Source organism: Motacilla alba, chromosome 10 (genome assembly GCF_015832195.1).
Source record: "Motacilla alba alba isolate MOTALB_02 chromosome 10, Motacilla_alba_V1.0_pri, whole genome shotgun sequence".
In the NCBI taxonomy this organism is placed as follows: Eukaryota; Metazoa; Chordata; class Aves; order Passeriformes; family Motacillidae; genus Motacilla; species Motacilla alba.
The window spans coordinates 20095130-20116496 of record NC_052025.1 but is presented as its reverse complement, the minus strand read 5'-3'; the positions used below and the strand labels follow the sequence as shown (position 1 = coordinate 20116496).

General features: G+C 50.0%; 1 protein-coding gene across 2 annotated transcripts; it reads left to right on the top strand.

Annotated features, from left to right (window-relative positions):
* The first annotated feature begins 2781 nt into the window (after positions 1-2781).
* Positions 2782-20940, top strand: GOLM2 (golgi membrane protein 2). 2 transcript variants are annotated; one of them, XM_038146828.1, is made up of 10 exons: positions 2782-3453; positions 9134-9188; positions 10172-10274; positions 11290-11380; positions 12224-12368; positions 12587-12667; positions 13006-13104; positions 13696-13869; positions 16333-16500; positions 19717-20940. In XM_038146828.1, exons 1-10 carry the CDS (start codon positions 3127-3129, stop codon positions 19788-19790), a joined length of 1317 nt encoding a protein of 438 aa, XP_038002756.1. In that variant the 5' UTR covers positions 2782-3126; the 3' UTR covers positions 19791-20940. The 2 variants fall into 2 exon arrangements, with proteins under 2 accessions (XP_038002756.1, XP_038002757.1); XM_038146829.1 differs by lacking the exon at positions 16333-16500.
* Positions 20941-21367: the final 427 nt, after the last annotated feature.

The following is a 21367-nucleotide window of genomic DNA, read 5'->3' as shown; positions in this document are numbered from 1 at the left end:
CACGAACTTGTAATGGATTTAAAAAAAGGTTTATTCTGCTACAGTGGAAGGAAATGGAATCCTAGAATCTTTAATCAGAGGCTTTTAAAATCACCAATTTTCTGTACTGCTGAATAGATTATTAAATCAGACTGTCTTCTTATCTTTGAGTTAAATTATGCACACAAAAAAAAATATGGCTAAACGTATCTTTCATTTAAAAACCTGCTCTGGATTCTGAAGGGATCCAAATACTTGGCTGGAACAACACCTCAGATTTTTTATTGCTTTAACTGATAAAAGTGCCATGGCAATAACAATACAACACTGGTTCTAAAAACACCACGTGGGGCTCCTAAACTTTCCAAACTCACAGCAGGAAAAAAGAAAACAAAAAAGGGAAGCAAATAATCAGCAATTCCTTTGCAAAGTGGAATGTCTGAAGGGAAGAAGAAAATCAAATGTATGTGATGGATTTCATCAGCAAAACCAATTCAGGACGATGCCCTGTCCTGGGCTGTAACAGTACAAGGGTTGAAGCAGCAGTTTTTGAGGTCCTTCTGCGTGTTTTCTCTGCTGATAACAGCTCTCATGCTGCTGCTTACACGCCTCTGCAGCACCCACCAGTCCTGAGCATTCTTCCTTGGAAAATGCTAACACCTTCCAGAACCACTGTAATTTTATATAATCACACTTCTGCACATTTTTATGACACCCTGGTAATGCTAACAGAAAAGTCATCCAATTACATCAGTTTTTCTTCTCTGTGATGTAGGAAAAAAGTCCATAAACGCTGGCTGGGTTACTTCTTCTTGATTACATTCGTGGATATAAGAGCTTGCTGTTTTATTACTATTTCGTTAAATAACCTTTGTGTATATTAATCTGGTTAGTGGCAGACAAATGGAAAAGACCTGGAAGGTTTTGATACAACACCAAATAAATTTTCTTCTTTGGATCCTTCACTTTCTCCATGATAAGTGCAGGGTTTAAGGCTTAGATCTTGTGCTTGCCCTGTTTCAGGATGAAACACGAGTGCCCTGGGGAGTGATATCCTCATGCACACCAGGCCGTGGGCAGAGCAGCCAAGGATCAGCCAAGATCTTGTCAGAGGCTGAGCTCAACATGCCACGGGATACATCATTCCAACACACAGTGTAAGATTACAGCCAGGGAGAGGCAGCAGGAGCACCTTTCCAACCAGGCAAAGAGCAGACCTGCACAGGATCACAGGGCGTGGAACACAGATGAAATTAAATGGCGAATTAATTGGAAAAAGAAAACTCCCTGGGATTGCCTCAGTTCCCAGATATGCAAAGGAAACCACAAAAAAAATTGTGCAGGGGCAAGTTCTGACCCTGAACTCTAAGGAGCTGGGAAATCAAACAAATTCCAGGAGGAAGAGCTGAAACAGGAGAGGGGCCAGCACCACTGAGCACCACGTGGAGAGATTTTTGAGCTGAGTCTTACAGGTTAGTACAAAACCGAAGTGTGTAAAACCCAGGTCTAGATTAAATAAAATAAACCCAGGTATAGTTCTGAGCTCAAATCGGCCACATTTATATTGTATTTCCATTATTTAGACAAACATTTCCTGGCTCGCAGTGGCCAGGCTGGCACAGAGTAAGTGCAGCCAGAAGGAACAAGCTGAACAGGTCAGACTTAAACCCTGGAACCGTCCAGCTTCACAAGGAGGGAAAATTTGCAACGCTGGATTTGGAATGTGAATCTGCACTGCCATCTGCAGAGAGTAGGCTGGCAAATTAATGGGCCATCAGCGTAGCAGCAATTAAATTGCCAAAGTGCAAATACTGGTATGTAAAGTATGGAATCAGATGGGAAGGAGAATGCTGTGACACCCTTGTCACAGCTGACAATTCTGCACAATGTATGCTGTATGTCAGGAAGTTATTTTATACTTTATTTCTTAAATATTGTTCTTTTTGCTCCTTTCAGGAGGAAAACTGATCCCTTTCTGTTTCTCCCACGTGCTCCCCACACCATTTGCTGCTGGAGGTACTGGGATTGTGTCCAGAAGCGCACTGTGACCCTCTGCTGCCCGAGGTGCTGGGTCACAGCAGTGCAGCAGAACTGTCACTAAATCCCATCACAGGGAGTGAAGCCAAGCCCAAAGGTCTGTGTGGGTGAACACCTGCACACCTGACTCTGCTGGGATCTCTGTCCCCTCACACCGAGCCCTGACTTTGCTCAGATTTCTCTCCCCTCACACCAAACCCAGACTTTGCTGGGATCTCCCTCCCATCACACCAAGCCCAGACTTTGCTGAGATCTCTCTCTCGCACACCGAGGCAACGGCTGCAGCCACGGCCAGAGCTGGTTCCCTGTTCCAAGCTCTGCGTCCTGTTTTCCCGTTTCCTGTTTTCTCCAGGAGAGCTGGAGAGGGACTGGGGACAAGGCCTGGAGGGACAGGACACAGGGAATGGCTCCCAGTGCCAGAGGGCAGGATGGATGGGAGATTGGGCAGGAATTGTTCCCTGGCAGGTTGGGATGCCCTGGCACAGGGTGCCCAGAGCAGCTGGGGCTGCCCCTGGATCGCTGGCAGCGCCCAAGGCCGGGTTGGACGGGGCTGTGCCTGTGAGGCGTTTCCCCGCGCACGGCACGGTGCGACACCGGCAGGTTTTTAGTGTCCTTTACCGTGACACCGTCAGGTTTTTACTGTTCTTTAACGTGACCCCGCCGCGCTGCCCGCCCGCCGGGCACACACCGCCTCAGGGCAGGCGGGACGCGGCTCTCGCGAGCGCTCCGCGGGCTCCTCTCGCGAGAGCCGCAAGGGGCGGGCGGCGGGCGGGGCGCCGCGGTGGCGGCTCGGCCGGTCGGTCCCGCACGGCCCGGCGGCGGCGACTCGGCTGGCACCGGCACCGGCACCGCCACAGCCCTGCCGGCCACCGCCCGCTCCCCGCGGGCTCTTCCCTCCCAGCTCCCCTAGCCCGCTGCCCTCAGGGCCTCTTCCCTTCCCTCAGCCCCCCCACCTCACTCCCCCCTCCCCGCGGACCCCTCAGTTCCCCCCCGGTCATTCCCTCTTCCCCCCCTCAGGATCCCTCCTTACCCTCACATCCCCCCGCACGCTGCGGGCCCCCCCGAGCGCCTTCCCCGCTAGGCCTGAAGCCCCCGCCCGCGGCCTCCCCCATGGTGGGGTTCGGGGCGAACCGCCGGGGCGGCCGCCTGCCCTCGCTGGTGCTCGTGGCGCTGCTGGCCGTGATCGCCGTGCTCGCCTTCCACTGCTGGAACGCGGCGTCGCGGCAGGCCCTGCTGCGGGAGGAGCTGGCCGAGCTGCAGAGCCAGGCCCAGCGCACCGAGGTGGCGCGGGGCCGCCTGGAGCGGCGCAACTCGGACCTGCTGGGCAAGGTGGACTCGCACAGGAAGCAGCTGGAGCAGAAGGAGGCGGACTACAGCCACCTGAGCAGCCAGCTGCAGGCCAGGGACGGCCAGGTGAAGAGGTGCGAGGACGGCAAGGTAAGGGCAGGGGGCGGCGGGGGTCCCGGTGCCCCGCGGGGCGCTGCCAGTCCTCGCTTGCCCAAGGTGTCCCCGCAGCCTCTGCAGCCCGGCGGTGACCCGAGGCCCCGAGGCTCAGGTTTGGTGCTGCTGGGACAACTGCAGCGCTCTCTGTTTTCTGCAAACGTCCCCAAAAAGAGCTGAAGATGTCCAGTGTGTGCGTGTGAACAATGAAAATCCCGAGAGATCGCTTGTTTTCAGACGGCTGTTTCAAATTTACTTATTGTTTTTTTTAGCTTTCAGTCTCTGCTGAGAATATTAGCTCTTTTGTGATCATTCAAGAAGCCAGACGCAAAAACTACAGTTTCAAGGGAAATGAAACCAGTGTGGCGTTCAGTAGCACCCTGAGCTTGCCTCTTGGAATGCCTGGTACAGCACACTCTGATTTTTATGCTGCCAGCGTGTACTTGAGGGAAAAAAACCCAAAACAAACAACTCTGCTGCTGACTAACGTGTCATTTTCCTTGGCTTGGAGAAGCCAAGCTCATTGAAAATTCAGCTGGCCCTTTCAGTGGGGGTGGCCTGGGGATTTCTTTGTTGCGGAAGAGGAGTGAATGGTTCAACTTTCACTGTTGTGCTTTCATAACCGTCCATAACTGAACTGGGAAGTTCACGGGGCTCAGCACACGAGTCCTGCTCAGGGGGCGTGTGGGGTGTATTTGCATGCAGGTCATCTCTCTGCTCATTGAACACTGCTCTCACAGGGGGATTTATGGAAATGCCACACTCTCCAGGGTTATTGCTGGCTAGGTTTGTTTTTCTGGCCCTTTCTTGTTGCACGTTGGATGATCAGCCTCAGAAAATGCATTGAGTTGTCACAGAAGAAGCCAAATCTGTGCACATCACATTCCAGAGTTAGACTCCCTCAAACTGATTAAGTTTGTGTTAGTGTTTCCTACTGAACCATTAAATGTAAGCTCTCTGGCTGTTCAGCAAACATATTTTTAATTTTTATTTTTCCTTAGATTGCCGTAAAAATTCCAGTTGGATATGACATGGACTCCCATGACCGTAAAGGTGTTTTCCAGCCTCAGTGATTCAGTGATTCTAAAGCAGTTGGGGTTTAGCCAAGATACTTTCCCTTCTGTCTGCAAAAGGGCAGTCAGCTTGTTTGGTGTGTTAGTGTCACTGCCCGTGGGTGTAAAACTCCCCTGGCAGGATTCAGGTAAGCTGTCAGGCACAGTTCAGGAAGGATTTCTTCCTGGAAGGGGTGCTCAGGCACTGGAACTGCCCAGGGAGGTTTGGAGTGCCCATCCCTGGAGGTGTCCAGGGAATTCCTGGATGTGGCACTCTGGGCAGTGACAAGGTGGGGATGGGCACAAGTTGGGCTGGATGGTCCGGGAGGGCTTTTCCAGCCTCAGGGATTCTGGGATCGGTTACTGGGCTGCATGACATGGGGTGCTTTTAATGCAAGGAATCGGTATTATTTTGGAAATCTGTGATGTGTTCCTGCAGGACACCGGGGCAGGAGATGTAGGTCTGAGCTGGGCGGTGCAGCGCTGGTCACTGGAGCCAGGGCACGACCAGCTGCTGCTGGCTGCCCCTGCCTGCCCACCCCTCTGCTGTTCCCTGAGATCTGCCCGGGCTTTGGGCTCTGAGTGTGACACTGCCCAGGGCAGCAAGAGAAACCTGCCCAGTAAACCTCCACTAAATCAAATTCAGTGTTAATTGCCTGCAGTGTGTGCCGTGAGTCTTCCTCCTTTGTTCCAGAAGCTGCCAGTTAAGGCCGTGTGAGCTCGTAGCTTTTGAACATCCTCTCTCTTGTGTTCAAAGTGTTCAGAGTGCCCTAAGAGGCCAGAAGAGCAGGATTTTATCAAAAAACCTGGCCTTTTTTCCTCCCATGTAAGCCACTGTCTTTTCTCAGTGGCAACAATATTTATTTTTTTCCTAAAACCATTTAAGTGACTTTTTTAAGGACTACTGCTTCCCTGAGTAGAGAATCAAGGTTTGTTTTAGAGAATGAAAGTCTGTCATAAGGAAACAGTAGTAGATATAAGTGTCTGACCACAAAAGGCTTGAACGATAATTTTTTCCCTCTCAAAATAGAATTTGGCCAGTCTGTCTGACCAAACTGCTCATTACCTGTGATCTTAGTCCGTTTGTGAAATGCAGGAGCTGAAAGAAAACCCCAGCATTGGTATCAAGTGACCACAACAAATTCAGGCTCATTTTAAGGAAAACTCATTTGAAGATCCTCAGTGTCAGTTCTGCTTGGTGCTGCTTTGTCCTCAGCTGAGGTTCTTTGCCTTGTGGTCACATAAATCAAGTGCCTTTCCCAGTGCTGAGGCAACTCCAGGTTCTGCAGCAGCCTGCTCTTGGCTCAGGGATTTCTGGAGTCCAGGCCAAACCCTTGGCTCTCCCCTCTGTCCCTTGCTTGTGCAACGAGCCTGTCACGCTGCGCCAGGGTGTTGTTTGCTTTTGGGAGCAAATATGGGAGTTTGACTCAGTGTCTTGTGTTTAAAAAGAAACAGGAAAACAGGAATTCTTGGGAATTCTCCCCTCCTGTGGTGAGCTCCTGAGGGTCTGTTGGACCTTAGAACAACCAAGGAGTTCTCTTCTGAAGCGCCCTGTGAGAGGCAGGCAGGGGTAATGCCTACCTCGGAGTTTGGGCAGGTGCTGCCTGCACAGGTAGCCCCAGGTCCCTCAGTGTTCCGTGGGTTTTTGGCAGCACTCCGTTGGTTTTGGGGTTTTTCCACGGCTTAGCGCATCCGTTTGCCGTGAGCGCAGTGAGCCGTGGGACTGGCAGGAGTCCCTGCTGGAGAGGCTCCAGGTGGCAGCTGCCCAGCGTGCACGGAGCACCTCTCATTCCCTACCTGCTGCTGGCCGTGCCAGGTGTGCAACTCTGCCCTGTCCTTACCTGCTGCCCAGAGATGCTTGGGATGAACCGTTCAGCCAAACACCCCCAGCAGCAGCTGGGTCTGTTCTTTGTTGCCAAAACTCCCCAGTTTGCAAAGCTGTAGCTTGACAGCAGCAGTGTGGAGTTGTTACACGGCAAGATTCACAACTCAGGATTCACTGGAGGGCTGCCACATGACCATGCAGAGGATTTCTGGTGGGTTTTTTTCCCTGTGCAGGGCTGATTGGGCTGCAGAGGGTTTATTTTCTCCATCCCAAGTGTTTGGAAAGGCCCTGAGGAGCCCCCGAGAGCTCAGCAATGCAAACAGGTCTAGAGCAAAGGAGGATGGGGCCCAGGAAGAGCTGGACCTGCGCCAGGGCTCGTGGATTGTGGGTTTTGCATGTGTAGGTGGAACAGATCCCATGAATCACAAAAAACCTTCCTCCTTTTCTGTCCTTCAGATGAGGGACGTTTGCTGTCAGCTGAGCTGGTTTGGATATAAATTCTGTCACTTCTCTCTGAAACTCAGAATCATCCAAAGGAAAGATTGTGTGATGAAAGTCCTGCACATTCCCATGCAGCTCCTGCTCACAGACAGCAGCCCTCCCCCAGCCAGGCACATGGTTATGGGATAAACAAGAGCCAGAGGGGAGGGTTTGTGTGTGAGGAATTCTCGTAGATGAGGGTCTGCAAACAGACCCTGCTACTCCCCAGCATCTCCTTTGTTCACAGATTTATTGGGTTCTGGGAAACAGCTGCATTAGAGTGAAATGCAGAAAAATACGATTATTACCTGTAGCTTTGCAAGAGGGGGAGACACTTGTTCATTCACACAGCAAATCACTGGGTGTACCTGCTCCCCTGTCCCCTGTTGCAGGGGCAGCTGGCACGCTGGGTGCCCAGTGGATGGAGGGGCTTGGTGGTGACTTGTGTCTTCTGCTTCCCTGTGTGTCCCTTCCCTATGTGTCCCCACTGCGGGGCCAGCTGTGCATTTGAAGTGAAGCTCTGCCAGTCCTACCCAGGCTGGCCCTGATGAGATGTTGCTTTGTGCATCCTGTAAGGGGGCCTTGAGTGCCTCGGTGGGCAGAGCATGAGACAAACGTGGCTCTGACGTGCCAGGAGGCTCCTTGAGTGTCCCTTTGGGGAGTAATTTTGCCCCTCTTTCAGAGCACTGTGGTCAGAGGGCTCAGGTTACCTGAAGATCACATTCCTGATGGAATTAATAAATGCTGACACATTAACTGTGGAGCTGGACTTTTTGGTTACGTTCCAGGTTTGGAGGAAACATGTTCAAGGCCATTTTGTTTATTTTACTGGTTTTTCTGCTCTGTCCCTAGAATTTTACAGTTCTGCTTGCTTTCTTTTTTGGGGAAAAACCTTGTGAAGCAGTGCTGTGTCCTGTCATAGGTGGGAGCCATGTGGTGCCTCTCCAGCCCTAGAACCCTCTTGGCTTTTGTTTTGGGCACGGGTCAGGATTTGCCTGCGCTCTGTGTGCCCTGCTCCAGGGGTGAGGAGGGGTCCTGCTGGCAGGGACAGCCCGGATCCTGCAGGCTGGCACCAAAGCTCTGCTGCCCGAGGAGCCTGTGCTGCGTGCCCAGAGCTGTGGGATGCATGCTCCTGTGCAGTGTGCTGCAGGAAAGCACCATCTCTGCAGTTCCTGCATGGCTGGAGGGCCAAGGCGGGAGTGCCTGATCATACCCACGCGGGACAAAGGGCTCAGCCTGCTCAGAGTGCTTTTGTAACAGCAAAGCCACGGTCGGAAATACATTTAAAGAATGAAGAATTTGGTAAAAGGGAGGGCTCAGGTGCAGGGAGGAAGTCCCAAAGGCAGGGCTGATGTGTTTTGGGGTTTTTTGGCAGGAAACAGAGGTGACTGACACAGACACTTCAGGGACTGTGGGGGGAACTGAGACAGCCCCTGTGTCCAGGTGTGTCCCCATGTAAGTCCCACCACGTCCTGGCCGAGTGGCTGTGCTGGCGCTGCAGTGTGCTGTTCCCAGAGGTGATGCTGACCTTGTCACCCACGCGTGACAGCCCTGCTCAGCACCTTCCTGCAGTCACCCTTTGTATCACTGAAACTGCAAGGAGAACAGCCACAGCCCCTGAGGTGCCTGAGGGCAGGCAGGGATTTTTACCTGCTTTCTCAGAATATTCCACATCTTAGTCTTTCTCTTAGTTCCTGCTGGTTTTTGTCTTTATGTAATGACAAAACAAAGCATCTTTACTTCAGGACTTTGTGTACGTGCATTTCTTACTTACTGTAATTTATTTTTTTCCTTACTAAAATTGCCAAATTAAAAGCTGTTGTTGTTTACTGGTGTGAGATTCTCTCTCAAAATAAAATGTGTGTTAGGATGTTAGCTAGCAACACATAAAAGATCTATTTAAATGTAACAATTCTATTGTATCACATATCTTAGGTAACAATTGGCTTTGCTGTTGATGCTGTATTTATTTTTATCCACCTGTGCTTTGACATTGGCTGTTTACTGTCCCTCCTGCAATATCAGGATGCAGCATGTTTATTTTAGTTGTGACAATCTAGTTTTTTTATATAAATATGTTCTGGAATTAAAATTTAAGCCTTTGTTAGCAGAGCCTGAACACAGTGTTTGGTTTGGTGATGTCACTCACACTCACTAAATACACATTTCTTAGGTTTACAGGAACTCTGTGCACGTCACTCTGAGAACCCTGTCCGTACGTTGGCTTCACCAAGCAAACAGACACACCTGAGTCTTCACAGCCCAAACCCTCCCCAGCCTGCTGCTCACCTGTATTTATCCAACCTTTTCTTCCTTCCAGATGAAGCTGCAGAACAACATCTCGTATCAGATGGCAGACATACATCGGCTAAAGGGTGAGGGATTCGTGGCCAAACTCATTTGGCAGGCTGAAGCCGTGCATTTTAACTGCCCAGGTGCTGCAGAATGCAGTATAAATGAAGGAGCTGGTGACGCTGGAGCTCATAATTTCACATTTCTCATAATGTGAAATCTCATTGTGTTTGTTGCCTGGTGTGGGTGAGTGCAGAGCTGGCTCTCACTGTGCTGCAGAAAGGATGTGTGTTCTGGCACTGCTGAGTTCAAGCCAGTAGAATCATTTCCATGGCCAGACACGCAGTTCAGCAGAGTTTGATCAGAAGCACTGTGATGATTATGCTGGGTTAGAAAAGGTCCAGGACACATCTCTGCAGTTCTGTACAGACATGATTGTAATGCCTGGGGTGTTGCTGTATTGAGAGCACTTCAGAGTGAGCCAGAACGTGATCAGATCTGAACATGCCTGCACACAACACACATGGGCTCTGCCTGTATCCGTGCAGCTGCAGCTTAAAATAGTAGGGAGCTTCATTATTCCTAGCCTGAGGAGCAGGGGGAACTCCTGGAGCAGTTGTGAGGGCAGGAAATCCATGTTGGCCTTACAGGTAGCAGAAAGGTGCCTCCTTTTGTACACTCGCTGCCACAAACGGCGTTTGAGCATCCTGCCTGGAGTAACCTGGCAGCACTTCCCTGTTACTCAGAGTGACAGAACCGTTCAGGAAATCATGGGCATTTCCAGCAGATAAGGGAAATAGCGTTGTGCAAGGTTTCTGATGGCAAAGGTGCAGGAACACTTAGGGAGGTTGGCATAGTATCCGAAGAATTTGTCTCTAATTCGTGCTGCCATCTGGCATACATGAGTAAAGTGGCATCTTCTTCAAATTGGTTTAGGAATCTTTAAAGTGTGTCTAGACATGAAACTTGAGCAATTACTTACTTAGCAATTTTGGAAATGGTGTCTGCCATGGGGCATTTTTTCTTATCTTTCTGTATTCATGCTGGTTTTGCTCTTTTGGCCTAGAACAACTGGCAGAGTTACGGCAGGAGTTCATTCGCCAGGAAGATCAGCTGCACGAGTACAAGAAGAACAACACGTACCTGACGAGGAGGCTGGAGTATGACAGGTATGTCCTCAGGAGTGTTGGTAGCTGCAGGCTGGTGTGCATGAGGGGCACCTGTATTTACTAAAAAGTGCTAATTAATCTCATTTCTGCTAATCCTCAAACGCGAGCGTGCTCACATGGCGATGCGCCTGAGCTTACTGTTTGACTTTCAAGTTCTTTGTGGTGTTGTCCTTCCCCCAACGTGAGATAGGAGCTAAGGAAAATCTTGACTTGATGGAATCGTTCTGCATTTTGAAGTCAATGTATTTTTTATAACATGGAGATTTAGTTCATTAATACATGAAGGAGTCTAAAGGACAAGTCCTGTGTCACCAGTGTTGTTAATTGTTGCCTTTCTAGCAGTGTAGTTTCATTTGTTTCAGTTGAAGCTGAAAGCACCTTGTGTAAATTGAAATTTTAAGTTGACTTCAGCCCTTTCAGTTGATGATAGAGAAACAGGGAGAGCAAGTACTCCTGCTTTGAGGAGTGAGGAAGACTTAACTCTTGAGAAAGTGTTTGAAACTTTTACACACATAAAGTTCTGTGCTGTGCTGGGAGTTTGTGGGACATGGGAGTTTTGGTGATTGGGCTGATGTTGTGGCTTGCTGGGGAATTTGGGCAGCTGGCTGTGTATTCAGATGGTGTTATTTGAGTTGGGAGCAGTAACTGATAGTGGCACTCGTGCACCTTCTCTGTTGACAGCCAGGAGAGACACATTGCTTTCCCAGCGGAATTAATATTTGTGGACAGATTAACTGTGCAGCTTGACCTTTTGGTTGCATTCCAGCCTCTGGAGGAAGTATATTCAAGGCCATTCTCTTTATTTTACCGTTTTCTCGGCTCTGTGCCTATTTTTTTTCCAGCTCTGCTTTCTTACTGTATTAAGTACCACTCCATATACGTGCCAGGACCAGGCTTCTTGGACAGACTATTCTAGTTATAGCTCTTGTGACACTTCATTTTTTTCCCCTTATTTTATTTGTGGGAGAGCAGAACCAACAAATGAAGTGTAACTAATGGTGTGTTTCTCCTCAAGCCTGCAGTGTGGGCAGCAGATCAAGGAAATGAGACTGCAGCATGAAGAGAACATCAAGAAATTAATGGACCAAATTGCTCGGGAACAAAAGGTAATGCCAAAAAAGTTTGTGTTCAATGAGAAGAGCCCAAAGCCTGCTGTTTGCCTCAGAGATGTGGAGGCCTGGGACATTTCTTCCCTAGCTTTGTGTTCAGTATCCCCCTGAGCAGCCCTAAGTGGGTGTTAGTGTAAGAAATCTGCCTACTGTCTCACCCAGTGGACTGAGCTCGAAGCTGAGGCCAAATTCTTTGCTGTGCTCCAGCCTTGCTCCATGATGTCACTGCTGAGGATTTCAGTTCATGGATATCTCTGTTCAGCTCTCCAGGGTGGGATCTGTGTTCTCACAGCCTTACCCAGGTTACTGCAGAGGGAGCCTGAGCTCTGCTGGGGCCTGAGGTGCTAATGTGATGCAAATTGTGATGGTACTGGAACGGTATCAAGGGTGTGATTACATCAAGCAGGCTGCCAGTAGAATTTGGGCCTCTTTCCTGCAAACAGATGCTTAAAATTTTGTGTCCTTACTTCATCTATAAACATCTCAAATAAGAGGGCAGACTGACAGCAAGTTTGTCACATCCTCTCTTACAGTCTAGAATTGTTTCAAGGCTCTGACCTGATGTTTAAGGCTTACCTTAAGGTGTTTTTGTTGTGCTTAACACCTGTGTGTGGCGGTAGAAATGTCCTGCAGCTGTGCTGTGCTGAACATTTTCTGTCCAGTTGTGTTTCCAGGTCCCCAGGGTCCAGCTTTGTGCATAGAGTGCCCTGCTCTTTGCTTAGGTGATCACTGAATTCATAAATGCAGCTTTGCTGACCCAAAGTAATCTTGAATTTGAGGATGTTTATTTGGTAATTTCCAGGGAAGTGTTTAATGTTGTCTCCTTGTTTTTTCTAACAGGCCACACAAAAAGTTCAGTCTAGTAAGGACACTGCAGTCAGCCCCAGCAATGGTGAGCAGGCGGTTCCTGAGACCGTTGCAGAGGTGGAAGATAAAGACATAGTGAAGAATGAGGAGCCTTCAGAACATGTTGCAAATGGCAAAGGTATTTCCTTTTTTGGGCATTTGTGATAGAGAATGGGCCAGCTGGGTTGCATCCTTTGCCAGCCTCCAGGCTGTGCATTTCTCTGAAGCAGAAGAAGGAATTGTTTGGCTCAGGTACATTGATTAGCTGCAGTGATTGTTCTAAATTAGAGCCTTCCACAAGAGGGAAATTCAGACTGAAGGCTTAGTAAGGCAGAATATCCTTTTCTTGTCTTGCAGAGAAAATCAAACCAGGAGGAGATGCAGGCATGCCTGAAATAGAAGATAATGACCCTGCTAAAGCTGAAGATACTCCCACTGGTTAGGAGAAATACTCTTCATTCTTTCACGTTTGGGTCTTGGTGATGTAGATGTTGTGTGTGAACACCATGTGGTTCACAGTGAGTGCAGACTTTTAAAAGCTCTCTGTGGTAATAAAATTCAAGTGGGGTGTAAAATCAGATCATTTCTACTGTGCCTTAGAGGTTTAAATTCTCAAAATGGAATGTTTTGGATAATGCCCCTCCTGAAATCTTACCTTTTGTATTTTCACTAAGGAAATTATAAAAATATAGAAGTTTACAGGATTGTTAGAGCAAGACTAGGTAAATAGTGGTTTTGTTTCATGTTAATGCTTTTGTCCCTGTGCTCTGTTTTAGCTTTAAAGAGGCCACTTATTTCAGCTCCTAAAAGTGAAGGTCATCAGCCTGTTATCAATCTTCCAACTGAACAGCCCCACGCTCCAAACCTGGCACCAGGTAAAATTCCTGTTAGCAGGTGACGAGGCAATGTTTTGGTTACAAGAAGAAAACCAAGGATGAATTTTTGCGGGATCCAAGGCTGTGTTTTTAGCTGGCTGAGGCACTTGGGCTGCTGTTGTATGGTCTCTTCTTGTGCCCTCCAAACCAATAATTTCTGAGCCTTTTGACCAATCACAGCTAAATTTGAGTTGGAGGTTTCAAAGATAAGTGCTTCAGGGGTACAGAGTAGTTGAAATGAGCGTTCCCCTTGGGGTACCTAGGGCTGTACCACCCCCTCAGGGGCTGGTTGTTGATCTCTTGGTAGCCACAATCATGTTCCTGTCGCCTGCTCAGTGTCCTCCTGTGCCTGGGAACAGCTCACTTGAGGGTGACATGGGGAAGGTTTAGGGTGTGGGAGTTTAAAGTCCTGCAGTGAAAGGGTTTGGAGGAATTGCAGTTGGAGGAGAGACGAACCCAAAGAAAATAAACTCGGTGCTTTTCAAGTCCTTTAAGGTCAGAGAATATCAGGTGATGCCGGCACTGCAGGTGGCTTGTTCCAATCCTGTCCTGCTAAAATTCACAGTGTAACTTCCCCTTTCAACCTTGTAGGTTTGCCCAGTGACAGTGATGGAAATGCTGACATCGCCAAGCAGATCCCTCCAAATTCTCTCCAGCACTTGAATTTTGAAGAAAATGTGGAAGCCCAGAAAGAGCACAAGGTTGAGCCAGACCAGATGAAAATCCCAAAGAGCCGAGTTAGCGACTTGCAGAAGATTAAGCAAAGTAAGTTGGCCAATATCACACACTTCCATATATTAAAAAAATCCCTTCATTTTTCATCTGTGTAAGTAACTGGAAAATGGAGACCATTGCAGAGGGTGGCTTTGGAGAGGGAGCCTGAGAAGGAATATCATGTGTTCCTGGGTAAAAGATAGGCGTTAATGTGTTATTTTTCACATGTGCATTCAGTTATTTTAAAAAATTATTTCCTTATCAGAGTTTAAGATGTTTTTGGAAATTAGTACACGGTAAATTGTTTAAGTCAGAGCTGTGATACATGCAGGATGCTGAGTTACTCACTTTATTACTTGACATCTGTACACTTTTTGGCCAGTATTGTAGGAATTCAGTCAAAACGGAGAAAACTTTGGTTGTTTTAATATCACTCATAGAACTTTGTGATGGAGCAGGGACAAGTGTATTACAAGTTGTCACAGAACCTGGGCAGGCCTGGCTTCCACTCTGTGTATCCTGAGGTGTGCAAGGCTCGTTACTTTAACAAAGCAGCTTCTGGAAGAGACTTCTGAAGGGAGAGCTTCTCATTTCAGTGGTTGGGTTTGTTAGTGGATTGTCTCTTCCCTGGTCATGGATTCAGTGGTGGGGGGTGGTTGTGTAGGCAGGAGCTGGGAAGGAAATGTCTCTATTGCAGGCTGTGAGGGGGTACCTGAGAGTCAGGTGACTGAGGGCTGTGAAGCAGAGGGTGCAGAGTGGGACTGGTCAGCCTGGAGGAGAGAAGAGCCTGGGGACACCTTGGGGTGCCTAAAGGGGCTCCAGGAGAGCTGGAGAGGGACTGGGACAAGGGATGGAGGGACAGGACACAGGGAACGGCTCCCACTGCCACAGGGCAGGGATGGATGGGATATTTGGAAGGGATTGTTCCCTCTGAGGGTGACAGGGGCCAGGATAGAATTCCCAGAGCAGCTGTGGCTGCCCCTGGATCCCTGGCAATGTCCAAGGCCAGGCTGGACATTGGGGCTGGGAGCAGCCTGGGACAGTGGGAGGTGTCCGTGCCATGGCAGGGGTGGCACTGGATGGGCTCACCAGACTGACTGGATCCCTGAGCTCAGCTTGTAGCCTTTGTGGGCCTGCTGCATTTCCTGGGATCTCTTCATCAACTTCAATCTGTCCTTCTGTCAACTCCAATTCATCCAGTGCTTGTTTGTCACAGTGTCTCTGGCTACCCTCAGGCTGGTTTTGTTGGGAGTTGGGTACCTGCCCTTGTCTTCCATGGCTCAGTTTGGGTTTAACATGTGCAAATCCCACTGTCCTACCTGGGTTTTGCATATAATGCAGTGTCAAAAATACCAACAGGATCGCTCCATTAGACATGAACAGGCAATGAATAATGTATGGAACTTTGGATTTCTAAACAGGTCGTGGGTGTTTTTCTTGCTTATTTTGTGAAAATACCTGAAACTGGTGTTCCTGTACGTTTGAGCTGTGCTAGGTGTGATTCTGCTGCTTTTCCCCCATACAGAGAAGCAGGATGGTGCTGCTTCTGTCCTGGTTTTTATATATACATTGTTTTAGTGAATAATTTTACTTCTACATCTGTCCATTTTTAATCCTGATGTTGAAATCATTCTCCAGTTTTACTTCTCCATTAGTTGCTTGCACTGGGAATCATTGCCTGCCCTGACAGCCTTGGTGCCCAGTGTGTAAGAGTTGTATCACACTTTAATCCCATTTTTCCCACTTATACACATTATTCCAGGCCAGTGACCTCTGCAGACTCAGAGCTGCTTCCCTCCAGCACTGGGCTGGAGGAGATCTCCCTGTGTCCCATTAAACACCAGCTCTGAGCTGCCATCACACCAGTAATGTGTGACATCTCACCGTGTGCCTGGGTGACTGCCTGCTCATTCCCTGTTTCCAGCTGATTCCCGTTTCAGGATCTGAAACCACTCTTAATTTTTTGTTGGGAGACGAAAATACTGGATTTGGGGCATTTTGGAAACGGTTAAAGCTTGCTAGGGAAGCAGAGTGTAAAGCCAGCTAGAGTTTCCAAGCTGAGCAGTGAGGGCAGGCCTGTGCTGGGCTCCCTCCCGTGCCAGCAGGGCACCCTCTGCAGGCACTGCCGGGCACCAGGGCAGCATTTGGCTGGCTCCAGGGAGTGCAAACTGCCAGGACTCAGCAAAAGTGGGTACTGACCCTTCCAAGAGTGAGTGCTCTTGTGCTTTTTGAGAAATTTTGTGCTGGTGGCTGTGGGCAATCCAAGGTGGAGCTGCTTGGGCGCTCACTCAGCCCTTCCCGTGGAGGGAGGAGTGTGGGACAGTCAGGTGTCACCAGGGTGACACGGAGGTGCTCCTTGTTCAACCCCTGCCCCAGCCCTCTCCCGTCTCCCCCCTTTCTCTCCAGCTGGATCTGCCACAGACCCCGACTGCCTCCACCTGCGATCTGCTCTCGTGTAGGATCTCCCTGTTTCTTTCCTCTCTGCTGCTGACTCACTCCTTTCCTACTCCACAGGCCGGTTCTTTGATGAGAATGAATCCCCTGTGGACCCGCAGCAGGGTTCTAAACTGGCAGATTATAATGGGGATGATGGGAACGTGGGTGAGTATGAGGCAGACAAACAGGCCGAGCTGGCTTACAATGAGGAAGAGGATGGTGATGGTGGAGAAGAAGACGTCCAAGGTGAGCTTGGGCCTTACCTCCATCCCATTGTGATAAATCCATGCTGAGTTACTTGTTGAATTTGTGTAAAGCCTCTCTGGTTTAGCTGACCACAAATTGCTCAGATAGAACAAACAAGCTTGAAATTTGGTCTCACTCTCTGTGGGACAGCAGCAATGCAAGTCTTGAGAGAGAGGGTTTTGGCAGCTTACTGCAGTTGCCTATAGTTCCTGCTAGGAAAAGCAAGCCTCTAAATTCCAGACATGGTTTTACCCAAACCCCCAGCTCTGGCCCCTGGCTGGGAGGGCTTTGGGCCTTGACATTGCTAAATTGTCAAATAGAGGAATGAAGTGGTTCAACTCCTGCTCTTGTCACACCTGCCTGCAGCTGGTGTGCAGTGAGGCCTCAGGTGGTGATTCCAGGTGTCACTTTTGTGCATTGTACACAGATTCAACAGGCTTGTGGTGTTCTGCTAACCCACCTCGGAGCTCCTGATCCAGCGCTGCCTAACACCTGTGTGTGCATGGCCATTCCCTGTCCTGCATGCAGCTCCTGCATCGCCTCCCTCGCTTGCCTCTGCCTGCCTTGTCTGCCTTCTCCATCCAGCTCTTGGGGGATGTTTGGAACAGGCCTGCGCGTCTGTAGGGCGAGAATGTTGGGTAAACAGAGAGTATTTCCAGTTGAATGGAGGTGTAACATAAAGAGGGGAGGGAAAAATAGGAAATGGGACAAAAATCCTACAGGGCCCCTGATTTTGACCCTCGTAATATAAGTTATATAAGCTAATAAGTTTTTAGCTGGAGGTTTTTCAGGCACCGTATTTAACTGGTATCTGAGCAAAATGAACGGGCAAAGCCAGCAGAAAGCAGCTGACTGTGTGAGCATGCAGCTCAGTGCAGTGTCAGCAGGCTGGGCTGGGCTGGCAGTTTGAAACTCGTGCCCAAGTGAAGGAATAGGATGGACCAGAACCTGTGGCAATTGATGAACTTACTGATGGACTGCAGTGCCTGCTGCTCCAGCTGTTGTGTGCCCCTGGTGCTCAGGACTCGTGGGGGGTTTGTGTGTCACTCCTGCCCCTCTGGCGGGTGGTCCCTGGGCTGGCAGCTGCTCAAAGGCACAGGGCCATGCAGAGCAGCCTGGTGCAGTAGCAGGTGGCACTTTCCTGTCCGTGCTGGGGCCATGGGAGCCATGCCCCTGATGGTGCTGGGCTGCTGTGGGCAGGGAGTGCAGGGTGTCCTGTGTGTCCCCGAGCCCTCAGTGGGTCCTGCCCTGCTCCTCACTGCAGTTGTTCCTGACCTGGGCTTCAGGATGCAACCGTGGAGGTTGTAACTGCAGCTGAGTCTGTTCTGGCTGGTGCCATCTGCCTCGCTCAGTGTGGTCTGGACAGCCCTTGCTGTGAAGAAATGTTCCCAGTATCCAAGCTGACCCTCCCCTGGCACAGCCTGTGGCCGTTTCCTCTTGTGCTGTCCCTTGTTCCCTGGGAGCAGAGCCAGACCGTAGGTGGCTGCCACACACTGCAGGGTTGCAGCACCCTGTCCCTGTCCCCATCCCACAGAGCTCCTGCTGCCCCTCAGTGCTGCTCCAACAGTGTGAGTGCCTGGCTGTGGGGTCTTCATGGGGGAGCTGGTGGCTCAGGCAGCAGGGGTGCCATGAACAGCTGCAGTGACACGGGCAGCATTCCCAGTGCCACTTGGGAAAGGGTGGCCGTGATGCAGTTCTGAGTGGTGGGAAAACGTTGAACCCCAGAGACTGGGCTTGTGTAACCTGCAGTGTGAGTGGTGTTTGAAAAAACGGAGCTCTGGCTGACGGTGACCCCGTAAACATTTCCCTTCCAGGTGGGGTCCGTGCAAGGTCCCTGCTCTGGTGGCTTGGGATTTGAACTTGGGGCAGATCCTTCTCCTGGTGAACCCCTCTTTGTCTCTGTATAGACAAACTGGATTAAAAGCTGGTAGTTAGGGTTAAAGGGTGACTTCTAGAAACTTCTTCCTGAGGGATGGTCTGAGCAGAGTGTGTTACTACCTCCAACCACATTTCCCAGGCTTTGTTCTGTTGTTCCTTAATAACTTGTCGTGTTGGCTTGAGCTGTGATTTGAGTGTGGCTGGTAGAGCTTCTAGGGGCATTATTCCAGAAAAAGTGGCTGCTTCAGGCTTTATACTGATTTGTCTGCAGGGCAGGAGAGGGCACAATTGGGGGGTTGAAGGGAGGGTGGTTATAATTGTTTAGGGAGGGGAAAAAAGGAACAAGAATTTCTGTCTAAAAACTGTCAGGTGAACATCACCAGTGTCTGTATCAGGCTGAACAAAGCCACTGGATTCCACATGGTTTCTGCTGCCTCTAGGAATGTGCAGGCTTAGGTTTAAATTATCCAGGGGAAATAGCCAATCTGGGGGATGTTCATGGGGCAGGGCAGCACCCAGCCTGGTTCCTCCCCTCAGGCACCTGCTGAAGGGCACGGGGATGTTTGAAGCGGCAGCTTCTAAAATGTCTGTTAGCGGTGGCTGGATGGTGGAGGGGGGGTAACTCCAGGACGTCCAGGTGCTGTGGTGGCACTTTCTCACAGAGAAAACCTGTGCCATACAGGTGAACTCCAGCCTTTTGCTGCTGGAGCAGCCCCTCAGGCCCCTGCCTGGCTGCCGGGGTGCTGACTGTGAAGGTGTGGAGAGCTCCAGGCGCCTCCGCAGCCCATGGAGGATGGGGCAGCTCAGCTTGGATTTCCTTTGCTGTGAACAGGAGTCTTTCGTGATAGAAAGGAATAGCTCTGAGGTGCAGGAAAAGCTCATTAGTTGGAACAAATGGAAGTTTTAGGGTGTTTCACTTTTTGAGGGAAGGAGGCCCTTGGTAAGGAAGGGGTCCCAGCGACTTCCCTGTGCTAGTCCCTGAGGTTCCCACCCTCTGTGAATGGTGTCAGCTCTGGGCATGGGACTTTGAGCAGGAGCTGGGTTTTAGTGGGGGAGTTTGAAAGCTTGATTGGCAGTCTCAAACCCAGCAGCGGGTGTGACAGTGCTGCAGTGTCTGCAGTCAGGCAGTCTGTCAGGTGGGGCTGTTCTGCAGCCAGAGATCCCCCAGGAGCACTGGCAGCTGGGCTGGACACATCCTGTCACCAGTGCCAGCCAGCTCGGGGCTGTGCCCTTTAGCAGCATGTCCTGGGAACTGTACTTTGGTATTTTTTCAGTGATACCACATCAGATCTGATCCGAGCATTTTAATTGTGGTCTAATTACAATCTGTAATTGCAGATGATGAGGAGCGAGACCTGCAGAACGACCTGGGGGACTACAGCAAGTCCCGCCTGAACGAGGGGGTCCTGTAGGCCCCGGGCACAGAGGGCTCAACCCAGGAACCTGAGGTGCTGCAAAACTGGACCTGTTTTACTCCAGTGTTTCCTGCTTCCAGGGAAGCTGAGGATCAAGTGCCGAGAGTGCTCAGCAGCAGGAGGAGAGGACCCCCTCTGTACATATGTACATATTTGTACTGTTGCAGGTTGTATTAAACCCACATCTTTGCTGTTACCTGGAGCTGGTTACTCAGCCTGGTGCTTACCTGTAATAATCTTTACACTCAAACCCAGTCTATAAACACAGGCTGAACTGTTTCTGCCACTTCGAACCCTTGCAACCCAGAGAACTTGTACAGTTTGTACCTGATGTAACAAAGCCACTGTGGAAGCCATGTACAGCCAAGAACTCCTTTTCTACAGCCCCACCTGTGTGGCAGAGCTGCTGCTCCCGAGTGCTGGGGTTTGCACAGCAGTGAGAATGCAATGTCAGAGGGACTGGGAACTGAATGGTTCAATAACTGCTCCTTCCTCACTGCAACCCAGCACCACATCCCACTGAACTTCTGTGCAGTGACCACATCTCATAGCTAGAGCTGCAAATCTGTAGTAGGACTTGAATAATTCGATACATCCCAAAAAAAGTTGTGCAACTAATGGCTTGATTTAAAAGGTGATATAAATAACTTGCAGCTTGTAGGAAAGCTTTGTGTTAAAGAGGGTAAGTGTGTCAGTGAGACACGTGTCCAGCAGCTGTGGCAGCCCCTCGATGGAAGGACCAGCCCGTGCCCAGGTAAACACGCTGTGGGTGCTGGTGTGCTGTCCCAGAGTGTCCATCCCAGCTCCAGCCACTCCAGTTCATTTCCAGTTCGATGCCCTGAGCCTGAACACCCAGCACATCCCACGGTTTGGTTTCCTCCATCAGATCTGTAAGTCAGACCCTTTCCTGTATTCTGTATTCACTTTCAGAATTGATGGGGATGATTCCATTGCTGTGCAGGGGTGGGAATGAAGGGGATTGTCCCCCCTGCTCCCCCGAGGGCTCCTGTGGACACAGGTGGATGGCCCTGATGAGGGTGATTGAACTCATCCCTGTGCTCTGGTGCTGGGCTGAAGTATTGGGTCAGGTTTGCTCCTTGCCAGCTCAGTGAACCTCTTAAATAAAGTTCAATGCTTGTACAATTATGTTATGGGTTTTTTAAGACAGTTTATTATTACTTCAAGTGTCAATGGCAAAAAAAAAAATTCCCCCAGTTTCTGCATTTAAAAAGTGGAACTCCAGCTCAGCGCCGTGTCCCGGTTCCAGCTGAACCCCACATTCTCCAAAGTGGGGGCAGCATCACACGGCACAGCTTGGGGAGACCCCTGAATAGAGAGCTACTTCTGAAATGCTGGCATGAAACCATTCTGTACTCACAGCTTCAGCTGCTTTTCCCTTCCCTGCCCATCAACAGCACCAGCCCTCTTGGGCTCCTGTGCTGAAGGTGGGTTGCTCCACCTTCCTCCTTCCCTGCCTTTTCTTTTTCTTGCATTCCATGTTTTCTCTTTCTTTCCTCTTTCCATCTGAGTGATGACTCTGCTTCGCCCTCGTGCAGCCACACCTGGAGCATTGT

Coding starts and splice junctions, on each gene's coding strand:
- GOLM2 (XM_038146828.1), top strand. CDS start 3,127: ATGGTGGGGTTCGGGGCGAACCGCCGGGGCGGCCGCCTGCCCTCGCTG. Junction 12,668..13,005: donor AGCTGAAGATACTCCCACTG/GTTAGGAGAAAT, acceptor GCTCTGTTTTAG/CTTTAAAGAGGCCACTTATT. Junction 13,870..16,332: donor CTTGCAGAAGATTAAGCAAA/GTAAGTTGGCCA, acceptor CCTACTCCACAG/GCCGGTTCTTTGATGAGAAT.